A 23,228-nucleotide genomic window follows, 5' to 3' on the forward strand; every position below is an offset into this window, starting at 1 on the left:
ACCATTGCCTGGACATCTTGGAGCGTCACAGGGCCGCAGACACCTAACTGGATTCCCTTGTTCTTGCCAATATGCCCACCGCCTAACAGGAAATGCTCTAATCCAGGTAGTTTCCCTCTCACTTGGGCCAGCGTCCCATCCTCACCCTACCAGCCCATGAATTATTCACAGAAGCCAATCACATTCTCCAGTGAAAACAAGGAATATCTCACTCTCTTGCTGCTACAAAGCCTGCCTCCCATTGCTCCTACTGGTTTGCTCTGCTCCTGAGTGCAACCCGTGTGTGGTGTTTGTGTGCTGTGGTGTGTGGTGTCCTTCCCTGAATTGGGATATGTGACTAATAAACTTCTGGCCAGTCATCAAGACCAGTGTTGGGTGCCATGTGTTTAGCTGTCTTATATTATGTAGGGTGGAGGATCCCACCCTCACCAATGGGATAAATAGGAGGTGATCTGAACAGTATTTGCTACAAAAGTTATTAATTAGAGAAGTCATAGAATTTACTTCAGAGAAACACTTTTGTCTTATATTTTCAAGGAAAAAGATCCTTTTGGTAATTTTTGCAAAAATAATTCAACAATTACAAAACAGGTAGGTTCTCTCTATGGTACATTTTATGACTATTATGTTGCCCTAATTTACCTTTTTTTAAAAAAGAAATTTGTATACAATGCAGAATGTTGACATATTATAGTTGATTATCTACCATCAAGTTCAGGACATTTATTCTGTAAAGGGCTAGAGAATATTTTAGGTTTCACAGGCTTGTTATGGACTGAGTTGTGTTCCCTCCAAATACATATGTTGAAGCCTGCTACTGTCTACAAAAATTCATGTTGAAATCCTGACCTCAAAAGTAATGGTTCTAGGAAGTGGGGGGCTTTAGGAGGTGATTAGGTCATGAAAGTAAAGCCCTCATGAATAGGGTTAGTACCCTTATAAAAGAGAGCCCAGAAAGATTCCTCACCTTTCTCAACATATGAGGGCACAACAAAAAGATGGCCATCTATGAACGTGGAAGTGAGCTCTCACCAAACACTGAATCTTCCAACACTCTGACCTTAAACTTTTCAGCCTCCAGAACCGTTAGAAATAAATTTCTGTTGTTTATAAGCCACCCAGTATACATTGTATCTGTTACAGCAATCTGAAAAACTTAAAACAAATCCCTTAACCTCAATGTGACTATTTAAAGACAGGGCCTTTAAAGAGGTGAGTATAATCAAATGAGGTCATAAATATGGGGTCCTAATCCCAAAGGACTGGTGTCCTTAGAAGAAGAGGAAGAGACACTGGGATAAGTGCACAGAAGAAAGGGCACGTAAGGACACAGCAAGAAGACAGCCATCTCCAAGCCAAGGAGAGGAGACTCAGAAGAAAACAAACATTCCAACACCTGATCTTGGACATAAGCCTCCCAAACTGTGAGATAATACATTTCTATTGTTTACATAAACACATAGATGTGACTGTGCCAATAAAATTTTATTTATAACAAAGGTGCAGGTTGGATTTGGCCCACAATCTACAGTATTTAAAGCTCTGTATATGTAGAGTGAGGCCTCCTTATATATAATATCATTTATAGATTCAACAGACATTATTCCTACAACTTTTCTAGAAATTTAGCATGATATATAAGAAGATTTAACTTTCATGTGAAACTTTGTGGTTTTAAAGATGTTATTTATAAGGTTCTCCTCAGTATTTTTCCTTTAACTTATAGTAAGAGATGGGATGCCTGGGTGGCTTAGTGGTTGAGCATCTGCCTTCGGCTTGGGTACTGATCCTGGGCCTGGGGGGTCAAGGATCAGTTGGGCTCCCTGCAAGGAGCCCGCTTCTCCCTCTGCCTGTGTCTCTGCTTCTCTCTCTGTGTCTCTCATGAATAAATAAATAAAATCTTTTTTTAAACTTATAGAAAGAGGTCATATTACATTAAAACATTTCACACATTTTCCACTTTTTTAGTTTTCTTTATGATGAACATATTAGTATTCTAGCATTTGTGGCATGGTAGAAGTGAAATATTTTCCACAGTTATATTTATAGGAGTTCTCTCTTTTATTAATTTATTCATGTTGAGGAATGCCTATGCTTATGCTGAAATTTTTCCCACATTAAATACATTTGTTTAATTTCTCTCCAGTCAGAATTTCTTTGTGACTGGCACATAATAAAGGTTTATTTCTCTTATGAATCCTTTGATGTTGAGCAAGGTATGCATTTACAGTGAAGGCCTTTCCACATTCCTCACATTGATAGGGTTTTTCTCCAGTATGCATCCTCTGATGTTGAGTCAGATACACACTCTGACCAAAAGTCTTCCCACACTCGTTACACTTGTAGGGTTTCCCTTCAGTATGAATTCTCTGATGTTGATTAAGGTGTGTACTTCTGCTGAAAGATTTGTCACATTTTTTGCACTTGTAAGGTTTCTCTCCAGTATGAATTCTCTGGTGTTGAGTAAGGTGTGTGTTCCATCGGAAAGCTTTCCCACATTCATTACATTCAAAGGGTTTTTCTCCAGTATGGATCCTCTTATGTTGAATAAGGGATGACCTATGACTATAGGCTTTGCCACATTCAGTACATTCATAGGGTTTCTCTCCAGTATGTGTTCTCAGATGTAAAGTAAGCTGAATGCTCTGGGTAAAGGCTTTCCCACATTCTTTACATTCAAAGGGTTTTTCTCCAGTATGAATCCTCTTGTGCTGCATTAGGGATGAGCTATGACTATAGGTCTTACCACATTCAGTACATTCATAAGGTTTCTCTCCAGAATGAGTTCTTAGATGCAGAGTAAGTTGAATGCTCTGAATAAAGGCTTTGCCACACTGATTGCATTCATAGGGTTTCTCCCCAGTATGAGTTTTCTGATGCAGAGTTAGATGTGAACTTTGGCTAAAGGCCTTCCCACACTGATTACATTCATAAGGTTTCTCTCCTGTATGAATCCTCTGATGCTGTGTGAGACATGTACTTTGGCTGAAGGCCTTCCCACATTCACTACACTCATAGCGTTTTTCTCCAGTATGAGTTCTCTGATGTAGAATAAGGGACGAGTCCCAGCTGAAGGACTTCCCACATACATTACACTCAAATGGTCGCTCTCCTGTGTGACATCTTTCATGTTGTATAAGGTGTGTCCCCCTGCTAAAAGATTTGCCACAATTTCTGCATTTGAAGGGCTTTTCTCTAGCACCAAATTTCTGGTATCTAATAAGGTATGAGTTAACTCCAGTATGTGTACTCTGGTGTTGAGTGAGATCCAGACCACAGCTAAAGTCTTTCCCACATTGATCACATTTGTATAGCTTTTCATATGTGTAGATTCTCTGATGATTACTTAGATTTAGGTTATGTGAAAAGCTGCTGCCATAACTGTCATACTTTGTTTTCCCTGAAGGAATTGTGCTTTGAGTAACAAAGTCTGACTGCTGTCCATACTCAAATCCAGTATCTTCAAGAATGTTCTCCTGAGTCAGGATTTTCTTACGGGTAAATGCCATCTGCCCTGGATGGCTCTCTAAACAGCTAAGAGAGTCTAGGACTTCTCTGGTGGAGTAACAGATTCCATTCCTTTTACCTTTGTTGATTACCATGCCCTGGGAAAATTCTTCAGAAATTAGTTGCTTCAGATTTGACTTTGCAGCTCTAGATCTGGTCTCTTGGTCTGAAAGAAATAAAAGTGGAAGATATTTGACCTTTTAGAGAAATACAAAGTGTGAGCTAGTCAAAGCTACATATAATATGTTACTATTGTTTTTATTCTTTGATTCCCCAAACAGAGGTATGGTGCTTTGACTGATTTCAAATGTCACGTAAGCCAAGAGCCACTATGCATGGGAGCAAGGAAGATGTGAACAGGAACATGCAAGTGGTTACAGGGGTGATGGTAAGTGACACCTGAGGTAAGTTACAAGTGAGGACTGCCTTTCTAGAATCACCGAAGGGTGAAAACAGGGACCTAAGAATGGACAAGAGGGCAGTAATGAGGGGAATCACTAGAATAAGGATAGCAGAAGAGAAACAGATCAGAATATAACCCACTATGTGCCTGGGTCACTATGAAATGTCACCACTATAATATCTCAGCCTCCAACCTCTTCTCTTGCCCATTTTAAAAATAAATGTATTTTTTATTGGTGTTCAATTTGCCAATATATAGAATAATACCCAGTGCTCATCCCATCAAGTGCCCCCCCTCAGTGCCCATCACCCAGTCACCCCCACCCACCTCCCTTTCCACCACCCCTAGTTCGTTTCCCAGAGTTAGGAGTCTCTCATGTTCTGTCTCCCTTTCTATTTCCCACTCATTTTTTCTCCTTTCCCCTTTATTCCCTTTCACTATTTTTTATATTCCCCAAATGAATGAGACCATATAATGTTTGTCCTTCTCCAACTGACTTATTTCACTCAGCATAATACCCTCCAGTTCCATCCACGTCGAAGCAAATGGTGGGTATTTGTCGTTTCTAATGGCTGAGTAACATTCCATTGTATACATAAACCACATCTTCTTTATCCATTCATCTTTCGATGGACACCGAGGCTCCTTCCACAGTTTGGCTATTGTGAACATTGCTGCTATAAACATCGGGGTGCAGGTATCCCGGCATTTCATTGCATCTGTCTTTTTGGGGTAAATCCCCAGCAATTCTTGCCCATTTTGTAAGCTGCCACAGTTAACTTCTCAGCAATGCCAAATCACCAGGTCTATAAGGATGGTCCCATTCTCCTACTATCAGAGGCAACCCACGGTCACTATTGAATTGAGTTGGGGTCAGAGTTAGCAAGTGGGATAAAGGACTCAGGTGGAATCCAACACAGTGAGGGGGTGTGAGAAGACAAGAAACAGAGGAGTTGACTGACATGGAGAGTGATCATGGGAAGTCCTGCTGAGGCTGAATGCAGCAGGAAGCAGAAAACCACGGTGTGGATTCCAGCAGGTGGTGGATGTGTTTACCAGGCCATTCCTAGTAGACTTACCTAATATTCAAGGTAGATTAAGAGGAAAGGAATGGTGATCAAACAGATGGAAAGAAAGAGGAGGGAGGTGAAAGTGGCATCACTGGCCACTGAGGGGCTTTTCTAGAGAGGACAGAACCCCTGGCAGGATGAGGGAGGAGGTACACCTGAGAGGAGGGAAGAAGGAAGCCAGTGCCACTGGGAAGGAGCCCAGGCAGGCAGTACACCCCCTCCAGGGCCCGGACTTGTGCAGGAGAGGAATGGGAGAGGCAGGATGTGGCTTCCGTGCAGGGATTATTCTCCAGGCAGCCCTGATTTATCTTGGGATTTCTCCTGCACTTCTAGAAACTACTGGCTTCCTCAACAGCCTTCTGCATGAGCTCCTGGGCCCCCTTCCCATCTCTTCACCTGGAGAAGGGTCTCTAGGGATGTCTCTCCACACCATCCATGGTGATCTGCCTTGCTCCAGCTGGGAGATCACATCAGGCTTGAAATCCTGGCACCCTGCTCAGGGAAGACAAGAGGTGCAAGTGTTGAGCCAGTGACAAGCATGTGCCCAGGACCCTGCTGCTATTTCCCCATCTTCAGGGAATGATGGATGACCCCAGAGTGGGGGTAGGGGCAGCCTCAGCTTCCTGCTCCCTGCCACACAGAGAACAAGCAGTGGAAATACCCCAAGCCTATGTCCTCTGAACATCAAAGTATGGTCCTGTGGCTCAGAGGCCTCAGGGCCTTGGAACTCATGGTTTGGACAGAGAAGAGAGAGCAGAATCCTCATTCACCAACCCATATTGGCAGGGTAGGTGTGCACAGGCCTTCAAGCATTGCTAGTGGACTGTGCCTCTCAGAGTCTAAAACCCCTTTCCAGTCTCTATTGCATCTTTTAAAATCTCACATATTTTCATTATAATCTATTTTATCTGTGTTTATTTAATTAAAAAATTATCACTTACCAAGTTCAATTACTTACCATCTCCCCTCTTCCCAACAGTTAAGCAGACAACCTGAGCAGAAGGCACTTGTGTCCCCCAACCCTCCCAGGGTGCTGCCTCGTGTTCCTCCCCAGGCCAGTGCTCAGGATGGGCCCAGGGCCACTCTTACCCAGGGAGGCCAGGCTCCTGTAGTTCTCCAGCATGACTTCTCGATACAGTGCCCTCTGAGTGGTGCCCAGGTGCTCCCACTCTTCCTGAGTGAATTCTACAGCCACATCCTGGAATGTCACTGGGTCCTGAGACGTTACAAGAGGCAGTGTTTGGCAGTGGATATACCATGCACAGTGCATCACAGGGTGCAGCATCCCAGCAGGCAGGGGAAGGTATATACAAAGAAATCATTGGCTTATAGCATGCTGAACACAAGACATTAGTACATCTGGTTCAAACAGGAACAGGACAGCAACACTGAGTCTGCTACTCTAATATTCTCCTGGAAGTTCTAGTTTGTGCAGTAAGAAATTCCAGATGAGTAATGATAGCTATAGACAGTTGAGCGAATCTCTGGAATGTGAAGTCAAGAGCAAAGAAGCAAGCTATAGTTGAATCACGGAATATGTATTTATTCAGGGTTAGAGATCGAAATTATACTCTTCCCCTCAAGCCATCTGTTGAACCTCCAACCCGCAATGTCACTGTATTTATAGATAGGGCCTTTAAAGAGACAGTTCAGGTTAAATGAGGTCATAAGGGTGAGGCCTTAATCTGATGGGTCCTTGTAAGAAGAGGAGACACAAGTGCATGCACACAGAGGAAAAGCCATGTGAGGACACAGAGAGAAGTGTCCCTCTACAAGCCAGGAGGAAAGCTTTCACCATAAACCCTAATGGCACCTTGATCTTGGACCTTCAGCCTCCAGAACTGTGAGAAAATGAATTTCTGTTGTTTAAGCCATGTGGTTGGTGGTGTTTTGTTATAGCCACCCTGGCAGATTAACAGAGTTCAAACATTGTGCATTTGAATGGTCTAGTGTTTAGGGATATATGTGGTAAGACCATAAAGAGCAAGAAGAAGATTCCTACAGATTCCAGGGTAGAGATGATATTTGAAGGAGGGGGAGAGGGGTGTTGTTTTTAAGATGAAGAGATAGATAAAGAGGAAGTATGTCTCTTAAATTACTTGGAATAGGACAAAAGAGTAACCGGAAGGAAGGCTGGCTGGGGCAGAGCAAACAAGGGTTTGCTAGGTGCTGGGATGTGCAGAATGATGCTGAAGGACAGCTTGTTTGTGGCACTGTCTCCACTGTGTATGTCTTCACTCTTATTCTTTTTTTTAAAATATTTTATTTATTTATTCATAGAGACACAGAGAGAGAGAGACACAGGCAGAGGGAGAAGCAGACTCCATATAGGGAGCCTGACGCGGGACTCGATCCCAGGTCTCCAGGATCAGACCCCGGGCTGCAGGTGGCGCTAAACTGCTGCACCACCAGGGCTGCCCTTCACTCTTATTCTTCCACCCACATGCAGCACACTGTCCTGGCCCTTCCTGTTTAGTGTCCTCCCCATCTTTCTCCTCCTTAAATGACTGGGGTCGACAGCCCTCCATCCTACACCCCGTCAGATCCCTCTCCTCCCCTCTTTGGGGTCCCCTTAGGCTTATCCACTCCTGGGATCTCAGGACCACTCTTTGCCTCCAACTTCCAATGTTGATTTTTCAGGTCTGAATACCCAAGTTGTCATGACAGAGTGAGAGGGAAAGAGGAAGTCAAGGGCAAAGCTGGGCCATCACTGGAGGACATGCCCTCCCCCCATAGAGTTGGAGACCCCACAGACAGAACTCCTCCGGTAGGAGTAGGTTCATCACCACAGCTGGAGACCCCATGGGCAGTGGGGACTCTTCTCCATGAGACAGAGATTCTACAAGTGGTGGTGCCCACCTTGCCATGAATGGAGCCTCCTCACCAAAGAAGATCCACTGATGTCGCCCATGGGCCAGGGCAGCAGAGGCCAGGGGGCCAGACCAGGTTTGAGGGCTGAGTCACATTATCGCAGGGCATCCTCACCAAAGCCGTGAGAGGACAAAGCCTGAGAGATCCGACCAAGGTAGCAGCTACCTCAGAGTTCCAGTCACTGAAGCAGACACCCATGCAATCCCAGAACACAAGGGGGCAAAGGGACAAAAGCACCCTGTTCACAAGCTGAGAGTATGTCCCCCCAAGCTAGTCAGAGAATCCCTAAGTAAACACCATATTCTCCTTTGTCTGGTTTAATTTGTCCAACAATTACAAGCTGCAATGCTATCACGGTAATGAGAAATGAACTCAACTAAATACTGAAGGCTTTGAATTTTTGCAGCTAATCAACTTGAGAATTTTTTAAAGATATTTTTAATTTGTAATAAAATTTCACAACCTGATTATGCAAAAGTAAAAAGCTAAAAGTGCCTATTAATAGTTTTAAATGATTTTCATTAATGAGTCATGAAAGGATGAATATGCAAAATAACTGTTTTTAAAAAACCACCTGTTCTTCAAACAAAATCCCTACCCATGTGGGCAGCAGACTTTGAGAGTTAAAAAATCCATTATATTCATGAAACCAGGAAGCCTAGATGGCCTGGAAATAGGTGCTGATTTAGATGCATACATGGCCGTTTTAGGCAACAAGGGAAAACAGATCATTCAAAAATGGTACTTGACAACTGGCTAATCATCTGGAAAAAATAAAAAGAAGATACTCACTGTATACCTTTTTTTTTTTGAGAGAGAGAGAGAGTGCAAGCCGGGGTGGGGGAGGGGGAGATGGAGAAGGAAAGAGAGAATCTTAAGCTGAGCATGGAGCCTGACGTGGGGCTTGATCTCACAACCCTGAGTTCATGATCTAAGCTAAAATCAAGAGTTGGATACCTAACTAACTGAGCTACCCAGGCACCCCTTCAAGCCATTCTTAAGGCCAAAATATATTAGTTTTTTTTAATGTTTTTATTTATTTATTAATGAGAGGCAAAGAGAGAGGGAGAGAAGCAGAGACACAGGCAGCAGAGGGAGAAGCAGGCTCCATGCAAGGAATCCGATATGGGATTCGATCCTGGGATTCCAGGATCATGCCCTGGGCCAAAGGCAGGCGCTAAACTGCTGAGCCACCCAGGGATCCCAATATATTAGTTTTTTTTAAATTTTTATTTATTTATGATAGTCACACAGAGAGAGAGGGAGAGAGAGGCAGAGACACAGGCAGAGGGAGAAGCAGGCTCCATGCACCAGGAGCCCGACGTGGGATTCGATCCCAGGTCTCCTGGATCGCGCCCTGGGCCAAAGGCAGGCGCCAAACCACTGCGCCACCCAAGGATCCCCCAATATATTAGTTTTTAAAGCTATAATAGTCACAATAGTTACAGCCTTTTGAAAAGAGTAACCTTGGAGAAGGTTGACACCAAGGTCAGGATCCATTCTAAAACCAGAGGCATACTTGAAAACAAAACTATATAACCTAAAAAAAGTTGAATTTTCCCAATTGGGAAAAGGAATTTGCAGTATCTATTATTTTCAAAGGATTGATATTACTATGTAAAAAGTTCTTATAGGGATCGACACATTCTAGAGAAAGCAATTAGGCAAGAAAAAGAAATGTATCCAAATTGGAAAGGAAGAACTAAAAGCTTTGTAGAGACATGATCTGATACGTAGAAACCTCTAATGATTTCATTTAAAAAGTCACCATAGTTTTAGGATATAAAATTAACACAGAAAAATTTGTTCTATTTCATATGCAGAAAAAAACATGTGATAAAATTCAACATCTGTTTATCATAAAAACTCAACAAAGTGGGTATAGAGGGAACATCATATTTAATGTTGAAAAGCTAAGAGCCTTTCCTCTAAGATCTGGAACAAGACCAGGATGCCCATTCTTATCACTTTATTCAACACAGTACTGGAAGTCCTAGCCAGAACAACTGGGCAAGAAAAAGAAATAAAACGTATCCAAATTGGAAAGGAAGGAATAAAACTGTTACTATTTGCAAATGCATGATATTATATATAGAAAACCCTAAGGATGCCATCAAAAAACTGTTAGAAATAATAAATTCAGTTAAGAAGCATGATCAGCACACAAAAAAATCTCTTGTGTTTTTATAAAATAATAATGAACTATCAGTAAGAGAAATTAAGATAACAATCCCATGTACAATTACATCAAAAAGAATAAAATAGCTAGGAATAAATTTAACCAAGGAGGTGAAAGATGTGTGTATTGAAAACTATAAGACATTAAGAAATTAAAGAAGACACAAATAAATGGAAAGATATTTTGTGCTCATAGACTGTATGAATATAATTTAATTTAATATTGCTAAAATGGCCATACCACCCAAAGCAATATACAGATTCCATGCAATTCCTATCAAAATTTCAACGTGAAAATTCTATTTTCACAGAAATAGAACAATCCTAAAATTTCTATGACACCATAAAATACCCCAAATAGTCAAAGCAATGTTGAGAAAGAATAGGTTAGAGGCACTGTGCTCCTTGATTTCAAACTATATTACAAAAACAAAACAAACAAAAAAGCTACAGTAATTAAAACAGTATGGTATTGGCATAAAAACAGACAAATAGATCAGTGGAACAGAATATAAGCAGAAATAAACCTATGCATATATGGTCAATAAATTTATGACAAAGGGACCAAGAAAATACAATGGGAGAAAGGACAGTCTGTAATAAATGGTGCTGAGAAAACTGGATAGCCACACACAAAAGAATGAAATTGAATCACCATCTTACTTCATAACACAAAAGTTAACTAAAAATGTATTAAGGACTTGAATTAACACCTGAAACCCTAATACTCCTAGAAGAAAACATTTGAATCTGACACCAAAAGCAAAAATTACAAAAGCAAAAATAAACAGGTGGGGCTACATCAGAGTAAAGAAATTCTGTATAGCAAAGGAAAGCATCAACAAAATGAAAATGCAACCTACAGAATGGGAGAAAATATTTGCAAATATATATTTGATAAGGGACTAATATCCAAAATATGTAAAGAACTCATTCAAAAAAAAAAAGGAACTCATTCAATTCAATAGTAAAAAAAAAAAAAACAAAAACCAAATAATCAGATTAAAATATGGGTAGAAAATCTGAGTAGGGATCTCTGGGTGGCGCAGCGGTTTGGCGCCTGCCTTTGGCCCAGGGCGCGATCCTGGAGACCCGGGATCGAATCCCACATCGGGCTCCCGGTGCATGGAGCCTGCTTCTCCCTCTGCCTGTGTCTCTGCCTCTCTCTCTCTCTTTCTGTGTGACTATCATAAATAAATAAAAATTAAAAAAAGAAAGAAAATCTGAGTAGACTTTTTTCCAAAACCATATAGATGGCCAACAGATACATGAAAAGATGCTCTATATAACTAATCATCAGGAAAATGCAAATCAAGACCACAAGGATCTATCACCTCACAAATATTAGAATGGCTATTGTAAAAAAAAAACTAGAAATAACAAGTTTGGGTGGAGGATGTGGAGAAAAGGGAACCCTTGTGCACTGTTAATGGGAATGTAAATAGGTGCAGCCATTGTGGAAAACAGTATGGAGGTTTCTCAAAAAGTTAAAAGTAGAACTACCATAGGATACAGTGATTCCACTTCTGGGTAGTTATCCAAATAAAACGAAAGCATTAGCTCAAAAAGGTATCTATACCCCTGTGTCCACTGCACCATTATCTACAACAGCCAATATACATAAGCAATCTAAGTGTCCACCAATAGATGAATGGATAAAGATGTAGTGCATATATTCAACAGAATATTCCTCAGCCATAAAAAAATCCACACAATGCCATTCATGACAGCATGGACGGATCTGGAGGGAATTATGGTAGGCGAAATAAGTTAGGAAGAAACAAATACCAAATTATCTGTCTTATATGTGGAAAACAAATTTTAAAAAAAAACCAAGCTTATAGATACAAAGAACAAGTCAGCAGTTGCCAGAGGTGGGTGGGGAGGGGTGGGAGAAATGGATGAACTGTTCATTTTAGGTTTTAGTTTAACTTTCTTTTAAAAAAATTTTTTTTTATTTGAGAGAGAGAGAGAGAGAGAGAGAGAGCATGTGTGTGTGCATATGAGTGTGGGTGGGGGTAGGGGCAGAGGGAGAGGAAGAGAATCTCAAGCAGTCTCGCCACTGAGCCTGGAGCCGGGTCAATCCCAGGACCCTGAGATCATGACCTGAGCCAAAATCAAGAGTTGGCCGCTTAGCCAATTGAGCCACCCAAGTGCCCCTAACTAAATTAACTTTCTTTCCTTTTTTTTAAATAAGTTAACTTTCTAAAAAAGAAAAAATAGTTGTATCTGAACATACCATCATGAAAAATATGCAAAAGAAATTAAGAAAAATGATTCCAGGGATGCCTGGGTGGCTCAGCAGTTGAGCATTTGCCTTTGGCTCAGGACATGATCCTGGAGTTCTGGGATGGAGTCCCAAATTGGGCTTCCTGCATGGAGCCTGCTTCTCCATCTGCCTATGTCTCTGCCTTCTCTCTGTGTCTCTCATGAATAAATAAATAAAATCTTTTAAAAAAAGAAAATAAAAAAAGAAAAGTCATTCCATTTATAATAACATCAAAGAATCACTTAGGAATAAATTTAACCAAAGGGGTATAGGACTTGTACACTGAAAACTGCAAAATACTGCTGAAAGAAATTAAAGAAGACCAAAAGAAACTGAAAGACATCTTGTTCTCATGGATTGGAAGATTTAATATCACTAAGATGTGTATATCACCGAAAGTAATATAAGATTCAATGCAATCCCTCTCAAAATCCCAATGATGTTTTTGAAAAAATGGAAAAACCTCTCCTAAAATGCATACAGAATCGCAAGAAGACCAGAATAACTAAAACAACCTTGAGAAAGAACAAGAGCACCCAGGTGGCTCAGTGGTTGAGCACCTGCCTTTAAGGTCAGGTCGTAATCCCAGAGTTCTGGGATTGAGTCCCACATCAAGCTCCCCCCACAGGGAGCCTGCCTCTCCCTCTCCCTATGTCTCTGCCTCACTCTGTGTCTCTCATGAATAAATAAATAAAATCTCTTAAAAAAGAAAAAGTTGGAGGACTCACATTTCCTGATTTTGAAAAGTATTACACAACGGGAGAGATCAAAACAGTGTGGTACTAGTATAAGGACAGACATTTAAACTAATGGAATGGCACTGATGGCCCAGAAATAAACTCTCACCTTTATGGCCAATTGATTTTTCACAAAGGTGTCAGTACTGTTCAATGGGAAAAGACCAATCTTTTCAACAGGTAGTGCAGGAAAAACTGGATATCCATGTGCAAAAGAATGAAGACAGACCCTTACCTTACGCTATATAAATATTAACATAAAGTGAACGAAAGACATAAATTTAAGAGCTAAAATGATAAAGTTCAGAAGAAAACATAAAGGCGAATCTTCATGACTATGGATTTGGCAATGGTTTCTTAAGTATTATATTGGAAGCACAGGCAATAAGATTAAAAAATAAATAAACTGGACTTCACCAAAATTTGAAAGTTCTGTGTATCAAAGGATACTATCAGGAGAGCAAAAAGGCAATCCACAGAATGGGAGAAAATATTTGCAAATCCTATATGTAGTAAGTACTTAATATCTACAATATGTAAAGAACATGTACAAATCAACAACCACCAAAAAAATCCCAAGTTAAAAATCAACAGGGGCCCCTGAGTGGCTCAGTCAGTTAAGCATCTGACTCTTGATTTCAGCTCAGGTCATGATCTCAGGGTCCTCAGTGTGGAGTCTGCTTGGGAGTTTATCTCTCCTTCTCCCTATGCCACTCCTCCACTCATACACATTCTCTCTCTAAAACAAATAATAAAATCTTTAAAAATAAAAATGGACAAGAAACTTAAATAGACATTTCTCCAAAGAATATATATGTGTGTATATAGTATGTATAGTATGTATATGGCCAATAATACACAAAAAGATGCTCAACATCATTTGTTGTTAGGGAAATGCATATCAAAACCACAATGAAGGGATCCCTGGGTGGCGCAGCGGTTTAGCGCCTGCCTTTGGCCCAGGGCGCGATCCTGGAGACCCGGGATCGAATCCCACGTTGGGCTCCCGGTGCATGGAGCCTGCTTCTCCCTCTGCCTGTGTCTCTGCCTCTCTCTCTCTCTGTGACTATCATAAAAAAAAAAACACCACAATGAAAAACAAAAACAAAAACAAAACAAAACCACAATGAAATTTTACTTCACATCTGCCAGGATGGTTATAATAAAAGCAACAAAAAATACCAAGTGTTGGTGACACATGGAGAAACCGAAATTTTTATACACAGTTGGTAAGAATGTATAATGGTACAGTTGCTGTGGAAGTTTGGTGCTTTCTAAAAAGGTTAAACATAGAATTACCATATGCTCCAGCAATTCTACTCTTAGGTATATGCCTCAAAGAATGGGAAACAAGGATTCAGACAGATATCTGTACACCAATGTTCACAACACCATAATTCACAATAGCTAACAAGTAGAAACGGTTCAAGTGTCCATTAACAGATGACTGGATAAACAGATGGAGTATATGCATACAATGAAATATTATTCCACCATTAAAAGGAGTTAAATTCTGATATAAACTACAACATATATGTTAATAGTGAGGAAATATTTCTTAGTGTATTCATTTTTATAAATATTTTATTTATTTGTTTGTTTAGAGTGAGTGAGGGGTGGGGGAAAGGGAGAGAGAATCTCAAGCCGACTCCATACTAAGCACAGAGCCCAACGCAGGGCTTGATCCCATGACCCTGAGAACATGACCTGAGCCAAAACCAAGAGTCAGATGCTCAATAGACTGAGCCATCCAGGCACGTCTATTTCTTAGTTCATATAGGTTCTGTTTGGCTTGATGATAACTGGTTGGTGGTGATAATTGGCAATGAGTGTACAATACTGTGAATATAATTAATTCACATTGGAGTGCATGCTAAAAAATGGTTAAAATGGCAAATTTTATGTTATATATATCTTACCACACTAGAAAAAAGCAAAGTGATAACCTGTGTGTATAGCATCTACCACTTGGATAAAAAGGAAATAGATTAAGGATACAAATTCAAATGACTGCATATGTATAAATAAATTATCTCTAAAAGGATACAAATGAGGTTGTCTAGAGAGGAAAACTGAAGGGCTGGGGGCAAAAGTAGGAGACTTGCATTTCTCTGTTCACCCTTTGGTATGTTTGAATTCTCAATTATTTATACATATTACTTATCCAAAAATTTAATTACTCAAAAAATTCACAGAACTGGGTTTTAAATAAACGTTACAACCCCAATGAATAAACATGCAAAAGTCAGAGCAGTCAATTCATGAAAGAATAAACACACCCTCCCCAACTCCTACCTGCAAAGAAAGCAAAGTCCTCAGCATTACTTGTGTCTTGGCCATGTCCTCTTCTCTAGGAAGAGCTGGAGAGAGAGAGAGAGAGACAGAGAAGAGAAGAGAGAGAGAACACGCATGAGTGCCTCCTCCTGTAGGGCTCAGAGCTGTCTAGAGAGGACTGCTTACCTCTCCCCCAACCCCCAACAGGGGCACAAGGGACACGACCCGTACATACCCTATATAGGTATAGCTCTATACTGTGAAGAAAGAATGTGGTTTTTCCCTTGTGTTTCTTGCCTTTTCTGACCTCTATGAGGCATTGACAGTATGGAACACTTCTCTCTCAGGACTGGCTCCTCTCATAAAGAAAATTCCAAGCCCAAGTGGTTTTCAATGATGAATGACTGATATCCAACATTTAAAGGCAAAATACACAAACTCTCAGAAAATTGAAAAAGAAAAAGGGAATGCTTCCTAACTCCTTTTAGAGGCCAACACAATCTTGCTATCCAAACTTGACAAATAATTATAAGACAAAGACCAATATCAGGAAGACAGATACAAAAATCCTTACCACAGATCAGCAAATTTAAAGTATATGCATGTATGAGTGTGCATGTGTGGGTGTATGTGTGTGTATATTTTCCAGCAGTTTATCCTAGGAAAAAAATAGTTGGTTTAACATTAGGAATTTTATGTAATTAATCACATTAAGATCATATTAAGAGAATGAAGGGAAAAATCAAAATATCTTAATAGATGCAAAAATTCATTAGATAAAATTCTACACTAGTTCATGATTAAAATGTTCAGCAAACCGGGATCCCTGGGTGGCGCAGCGGTTTGGCGCCTGCCTTTGGCCCGGGGCGCGATCCTGGAGACCCGGGATCGAATCCCACGTCGGGCTCCCGGTGCATGGAGCCTGCTTCTCCCTCTGCCTGTCTCTGCCTCTCTCTCTCTCTGTGTGTGACTATCATGAATAAATAAATAAAACCTTTAAAAAAAGATGTTCAGCAAACCAGTAATGAACTTACTCCATTGATAAATGGCATCTACAAATAGTACCTACAATTCACATCATAATAAATAATGACACATTCAATGTTTTTACCCTGATATTGGGAACTAGGCAAGGATGTCTGTTCTCATCATTTTTATTTTACATTGTACTTGAAATCCTAGTCAGTGAAATAAAACATGAAAAAAGAAATAAAACCACAGATAGTAAGAGAGAAGAAAAACTGTATTTGCAGTCAGCATGATTTTCTCCATAGAAAAACCTAAGAAATCCACAATACTTTAAAAATGAATAAATAAGCAAGGTCATAGCATGTGAGAGTCTTCCTATTTCTTACTAACCTTAATACTCCAATCCCAGACCATAGTAAAAAAAATTTTTTTTGTAAAAATGTTTTATACTACACTTTTCCTGTTCATATTACTATGCAGTTTCTATCTCCTGGTTGGATACTTACTGATATGACGGTCAGGGGAAAAGACTACTCTTAACCTCTACTTCACTACATACAAAAAATTAATTTGAATAATATTGTAGAAAAGCTAAAACTATATTGTCTCCAGAAGAAAATATAGGAGGAAATCATTGTTACCTAATGGTAGGCAAAGAATTCTTAACTAGAACAAAAAAATTACTAACTATTAAAATTGATAAATTGGACTTCGCCAAAATTAAAAAAATGTCTGCTCTATAAAAGACATCATTGGGGCTCCCTGGGTGGCTCAGCGGTTTAGCGCCTGTCTTTGGCCCAGGGTGTGATCCTGGAGTCCCAGGATCGAGACCTGCATCGGGCTCCCTGCACGGAGCCTGCTTCTCCCTCTGCCTGTGTCTCTGCCTCTCTCTCTCTCTCTGTGTCTCTCATGAATAAATGGATAAAATCTTTTTTAAAAAGATATCATTAAGAAAAAAAAAAGATATCATTAAGATAATAAAAAGGCGGGATCCCTGGGTGGCGCAGCGGTTTAGCGCCTGCCTTTGGCCCAGGGCGCGATCCTGGAGACCCGGGATCGAATCTCATGTCAGGCTCCCGGTGCATGGAGCCTGCTTCTCCCTCTGCCTGTGTCTCTGCCTCTCTCTCTCTCTCTATCATGAATAAATAAATAAAAAAAATCTTAAAAAAAAAAAGATAATAAAAAGGCAAGCATGTAGGGAAGGGTTAACTCTATGTGTCTGCTCATGCCCTATACATTCCTCAGAAAGGCATGTTTTCAGAACTGGCCCCTGGATAGCTCCTGGGCACCGAGCTCCTAGAATGTTCTGTTGGATAAGAAGAGGTTTTTGCAAGCCTAAGGCCTTGAACCATCGTGTGCCAGATTGTCCAGATAGCTTACACTAACACTGTGATTCATAGTGAACACCTAAACTTCCCATCTAAGGGTCTGGATCTTTAGTAACTGAGGTCAGCCATGCAGCGCCATATGCCTACATGGCTGACCTCCAATATAAACACTGGATACCCAAACTTGGGTAAGTTTCCATGGTTGGTGATACTTCGCACATGTCACACTTCACTCCTGGGGAAATTAGATACATCCCTTGCCACTCCACTGGGAGAGGACATGTGGAAGGTTGTGCATGGTTTCTTCTAGACTTTGCCCCATGCACATTTTCCTTGTGCTGATTTTACTGTGCATTCTTTTGGTGTGATAGACACTAACCATGAGACTTTTGAGTCCTATGAAAGCCCTTCTAGTGAAACATCAAGCCTGAGAGTGGCCCTGGGGGTCCTTGAGACAGCGAGCCACAGATGGTAAGAAAATATTCACTATACATATGGTAATGCAGACAGAACACATATATAAATACAAATATAACACATACATAACATATACATGATGACACATACATATACACACATATACACATATACGATAAAGGTCTTATATCTAGAATATAGACTGAGTTCTTATAGATCAAAAACAAGAGATCAACCAATCTAACCAAAAATGGGCAAAGGACTTAGGCCTTCATAAAATGAGATATAAAAATGATAATAAGCATATGAAAATATGCTCACCATCATTAGCTATCAGGAAAATCCAGATGACAGACATCGTGAGTCAGCACCATACCATTAGAAGGGCTAAGATTAAAAAGACTGACAATACTAAGTGTTGGCAAAGACCTGGAGCAAACATAACTCCTGCACATTGTTAGCAGGAATGTAAAGTGAATCGGACACTTTAGAAGTTTCAGAGTTTTTTTTTTTTACAAAGTTAAACATATGCCTATCCTATGAGCCAGTAGCTATTCCAGTTTTCTAGGTGTTTGCCCAAGAGAAATAAAATATATGTCCACAGAAAGGCTTGTATGCAAATAACCTCAGCAGCTTTACTCATAGAAGCTAAAAACTAGAAGCTACTCAAATGCCCACTGACAAGTGAACAAATATATAAATTGTGGTATGTTCATACAAGGAGTAACACAGAGAAATAAAAATGAATGAGCTAATACACATGTACTATGGAAGAATCTGAGAGACATTTAGTTCAATGAAAAAATTTTAAAAGCCAGATGAAAAATGGTACATATAATATGCCTGAATTTCATGAACTTTGCTTTCTTTTTTCTTTCCTTTCTCTCTCTCTCTTTTTAAAAGATTTTATTTATTTATTCATGAGAGACACACACAGAGAAGCAGAGACACGGGCAGAGGGAGAAGCAGGGAGCCTGATGCGGGACTCGATTCTGGGACTCAGGAATCACACCTTGAGCCGAAGGCAGACGCTTAACCGCTGAGCCACACAGGGATCCCCTTTCTCTCTCTCTTTTTAATTGAAGAATAGTTGACACACAATCCATGAAGTTCTAAAGCAAGTTCTATGACAACAGAAATCAGCCCGGTAGTTGCTTGAGGTGAGGAACACTAGGAATTGAATAGAGAGAGGCATAAAGGAACTTCCTGGGAGGTTAAAAATATTCCCTGTCTTAAATTGGGTGGTAGATGAACAGATTTATATACCACATTCCATGCCACCCCATTTTATTGTATCTAAGTTATATGACAAAAAGTTGATTAAAAAGAAACTAGCTCCATGGGGAGCCTGGGTGGCTCAGTGGGTTAAGCATCTGACTCTTGGTTTTGGCTCAGGTCATGATCTCAGGATCGTGGGCTCAAGCATCGAGGCAAGCTCTGCACTCAGTGTGGAGTCTGCTTGAGATTGCTGTTGCCTCTGCCTGTGGGCCTACTGTATGCCAGGCCCAGACCTCTGCCTCTGCCCCTACCCCCATTCATGCTTCCTCTTTCTTTCTAAAATAAATAAATCTCTTTTTTTTTAAGCGACAAGACAAACCACATAGGTACGTGGGTATCTGGAGGAAAAGCATTCCTGGCAGAGGGACTATCAAGTGAAAGCATGCCTAGTGAGTTCCAGATACAGAAAAGAGGCCACTGTGGCCAGAAAAGAATGAGGGAGGGAGTGACAGATGAGCTTGGAACTCAGAACTGAAGACCAGAAGGCACAGGACCTCCCAGGCCATGGTAAGGCTCATTCTGGAACAGGATCATCTGGTTGCTAAGGGCAGAACCAGTAGAAGCAAGGAGACCAGGGAGGGGTTACGCCAACAATTCAGGGAGAGAAGGTGTCCAGGGGAGAAGCTGAGAAGGGGCAGAGTCTGGACACGTTGTGAAGAAAGAGTTTGTGATAGTGTTTGTGAATGAATCGAATGTGGGATGTAACAACAACAACAAAAGGCAGAGTCAAGAAGTAAAGGTTTTTGGACTGACAGGCTGGAAGTAGGAAACGATCATGTGTTAAGATGGGAAAGAGTGCAGAGGGAAGAGGAGGTCTGTGCAGAGAGCAGGAATCAGTCCTTTTAGACATGATAAGTTCCAGGGGGTATTAGACATCCAAATGGACAAGCCAAGTGGGCAGTCAGGTAGTGAGCCTGAAGCTGCAAGCAGGAATCTAAGCAGAAGACATAAATTTGAGCATCAGCAGCACATGGGTGCCAGTGAAAACCACAAGGCTCGATAAGGTTTCTTCAAAGTGAGTGTAGTTAGAAAAGATGGGAGGCTTCTCATGATCCAGCCCTGAGGCCCTCCAGTCTTGGGGAGAGAGGTCTCTCATCTCAGGGGGAGATGAGGGTCCAGCAGTGGAGACCAAGGCATTCCTGGAGAGGCGGGAGGAAAACCAGGAGGGGCGCTGTCCCACAGCCAAGGCAAGACAGTGCTGATGGACGGATCAAGCAACATAGAATTCTCTGGTGCATCTGACAAGGAGAGTTGTGGCACTCTTGTAGAAGCCTGCTTGGAGCAGCTTCAGGATAGACCCGGAGGAGAGAAGTTAGGCACAGCAGACATAAACAACCTTTCCGAGGAGTTCAAAGGCAAAAAAGAGGAATAGGATGGTTGTGGAAAGTGGGACAAGAAGGTCTTATTAAAAAAAAAAAATTAAAAAAAAATTTAAAAAAAGGTCTTAATAGGGAGAAATAATACTTCCAAATTTTTGGCTATCAATCTGACGTCTGAGATCATTTTAGATCTTTGCTTGGTATTGTTCCTATGTGAATATTCCAGGGGACTTACCAATTTGAAAGTATTATATTACATAATCATTGAGATAATTAGCATACTATGACTGGGAGAGCCCACAAGAATGTTTGCTAAAAAGTTAAGAGGAGCTCTCTCTAGGACTTGGCGGGTTACTGCATATTGTGCTTGTTTGGATTTCCCAACACTTCCCCTGCACCTGTACATTGCTTGTATTGGATAATTCTTTACAAAAAAGCAGAGATAGTCTCAGCATGACTCATGAGACCACCTCCCCATGACCTATGTAGTTACCCAGACTTTGTCACTGTCTTTGGATATGCACATGCTATTCCCTCTGCTGTGGGTCCCCTACGGCCACGCCCAGAGCCAGCCACTCCTCCCATTGGTCATTCAGGACCACAGTCCTGAGGGCAGGTCCCCAGCACAGTGCCCCATACAAGTGCTCAGGGAATGGATGGATGGATATGTGGTGTCCTGTTATCATCCAGGCTTGGGACCATTGCTCCAAATACCTGGAAGAACTCTGACCCTGAGCTCCTAACTCAAGCCTCCGGGCAGAAGGAAGAGAAACCCCAAGGCAGGGGTTTTAGGAACAAGCTTTTCAGAGATGATCTTCCTGCACCAGGGGAGCCCATCAGAACCCCAACTCAAGAAAGGAGGCCCATCAGGGCATGTAAAGGGCCAGGTGACTCAGTGTTCTGTGGACTCCCCGAGTATTTTCAACTTTTGATCACACTATTGATCAACTATTGATCACCCTAAAAAATTCTTTAAATTTTTTTAGAATTGTGGTAAAGATACACATAACCAAAAAAATTCACCATTTTAACCATTGCTAAGTATACAGTTCAGTACTGTTAAGTATATTCACATTGTTGTGCAACCCATCTTCTGAACTTTCTCATCTTGCAAAATTGAAACTCTGCATCCCTTAAACAACAGTTTCCCACACCCCCTCCTCCAAGCCCCCGACAACCACCATTCCACTGTCTATGAATTTGACTACTTTAGGGACCTAATAGAAGTGGAATCATACAGTGTCTCTTATTTTGAGGCAGGGCTTATTTCAGTTAGCATAATGTCTTCGAGCTTCATCCATGTTGTACCATGTGTCCAAACTTCCTTTTTTAAGGCTTAATGCCATATTGCATTGTACGGATAGACCAGTTTGTTTATCCATCCATTTGTGGTTAGATACTTGGGTTGCTTCCACCTCCTGGCTATTGGGACTGCTCCTGCTATAAACGTGGTCTGCAAATAATCTCTTTTCAGATCCTGCTTTCAATTCTTTGGATATACCCAGAGATTACATGGTGGTTCTAGTTTTCATTTCTTAAGTAAAAGTTAAAGAATTTCCATACTGCTCTCCACAGTGGCTGCACCATTTTACATTCTCACCAAGGGCAAAGGTTCCAACTTCTCCACATCCACACTAACGCGTTTTGTTTTGTTTTGTTTTGTTTTTTTGTTTTTGTTTGTTTGGTAATAGCGGTCCTAATGCATGTGTGGTTATCTTTAAAATTGTTTGATGGGGGATCCCTGGGTGGGACAGCAGTTTGGCGCCTGCCTTTGGCCCAGGGCGCGATCCTGGAGACCCGGGATCGAATCGCACGTCGCGCTCTGCCTATGTCTCTGCCTCTTCCTCTCTGTGTGACTATCATAAATAAGTAAAAATAAAAATAAATAAAAATAAATAAAATTGTTTGATGGTGAAACACAAATCCAGGGCGTGCAGGAACCTCACCCGGAACGGACAGTATTAAGAGACCATCCACAGAATTCTGGACACAGGTCACAACGTGAATACTAACGGTGTCGCGGGAAATAGCCCCTGCCCTTATCTATTTCTTTTATCTCTCTCTCCATCTCCCTACACCACCACCACCACCCCCAGCTAAACGCGCTTCTAGCTTTTACAGTAATATTGTCCTTGCTTAACTTTACAGTTTTATCACACCTCCGCTCCCTTAAACCATAGTTCACATTTTGCCAGTGTTTGACCTTGGTATAAACGTAAGCATTTTGTGTTACTCCTTTGCTTAACTTCGGGCAGGGGAGATTCATCAGCATTCATACGGCTCTCATCTCTGGGTTTTCCGTATGGAATGTCACAGCAGGAAAATTCACCTTCGTCTCTTCCAATACCCATCCACAGACAGAGATGACGCTGTACCTGTCTCCCAGGGCTTCGGGGCAGCGTTCCCCCGGCCGTGCGCGGCTCTGCAGCCTCCCGGGCCCCAGGCCAGGCCCAGGGGCGCGGTCCTGCTGCTGGGGGCTCAGGGGCAGCCTGTAGAGGGGCCCCGGGGGGAGGCGCTCGCACTCCCCGCTGCGCGGCCACGGTCACGCCTGCGGAGCCCCTTGCGCCCCCACCAAGGTCGGGGGCTGAGCTCACGCCCCATCACGTGC

At 41.5% G+C, this 23,228-nt stretch overlaps 1 protein-coding gene across 3 annotated transcripts in view; it reads right to left on the reverse strand.

Moving 5' to 3' along the window:
- Window positions 1-1,466: 1,466 nt before the first annotated feature.
- Window positions 1,467-23,228, reverse strand: part of LOC112907541 (uncharacterized) — a 28,818-nt gene continuing 7,056 nt past the window's right edge. Inside the window, exons 1-5 of one of the 3 annotated variants that reach the window (XM_025982762.2) lie at window positions 22,996-23,114; window positions 15,331-15,395; window positions 6,070-6,196; window positions 5,377-5,472; window positions 1,467-3,673 (exon numbers count right to left, since the gene is read on the reverse strand). In XM_025982762.2, the coding sequence (XP_025838547.1) occupies window positions 2,118-3,673; window positions 5,377-5,472; window positions 6,070-6,196; window positions 15,331-15,375 (1,824 nt within the window). In that variant the 5' untranslated portion in view covers window positions 15,376-15,395; window positions 22,996-23,114 and the 3' untranslated portion in view covers window positions 1,467-2,117. Of the gene's footprint in view, window positions 3,674-5,376; window positions 5,473-6,069; window positions 6,353-15,330; window positions 15,396-22,995; window positions 23,115-23,228 lie in introns of those variants that run through there. The other 2 variants (XM_025982763.2, XM_025982761.2) reach the window with 2 other exon arrangements.

This window comes from Vulpes vulpes, chromosome 10 (assembly GCF_048418805.1).
Source record: "Vulpes vulpes isolate BD-2025 chromosome 10, VulVul3, whole genome shotgun sequence".
NCBI classification, from domain to species: domain Eukaryota; kingdom Metazoa; phylum Chordata; class Mammalia; order Carnivora; family Canidae; genus Vulpes; species Vulpes vulpes.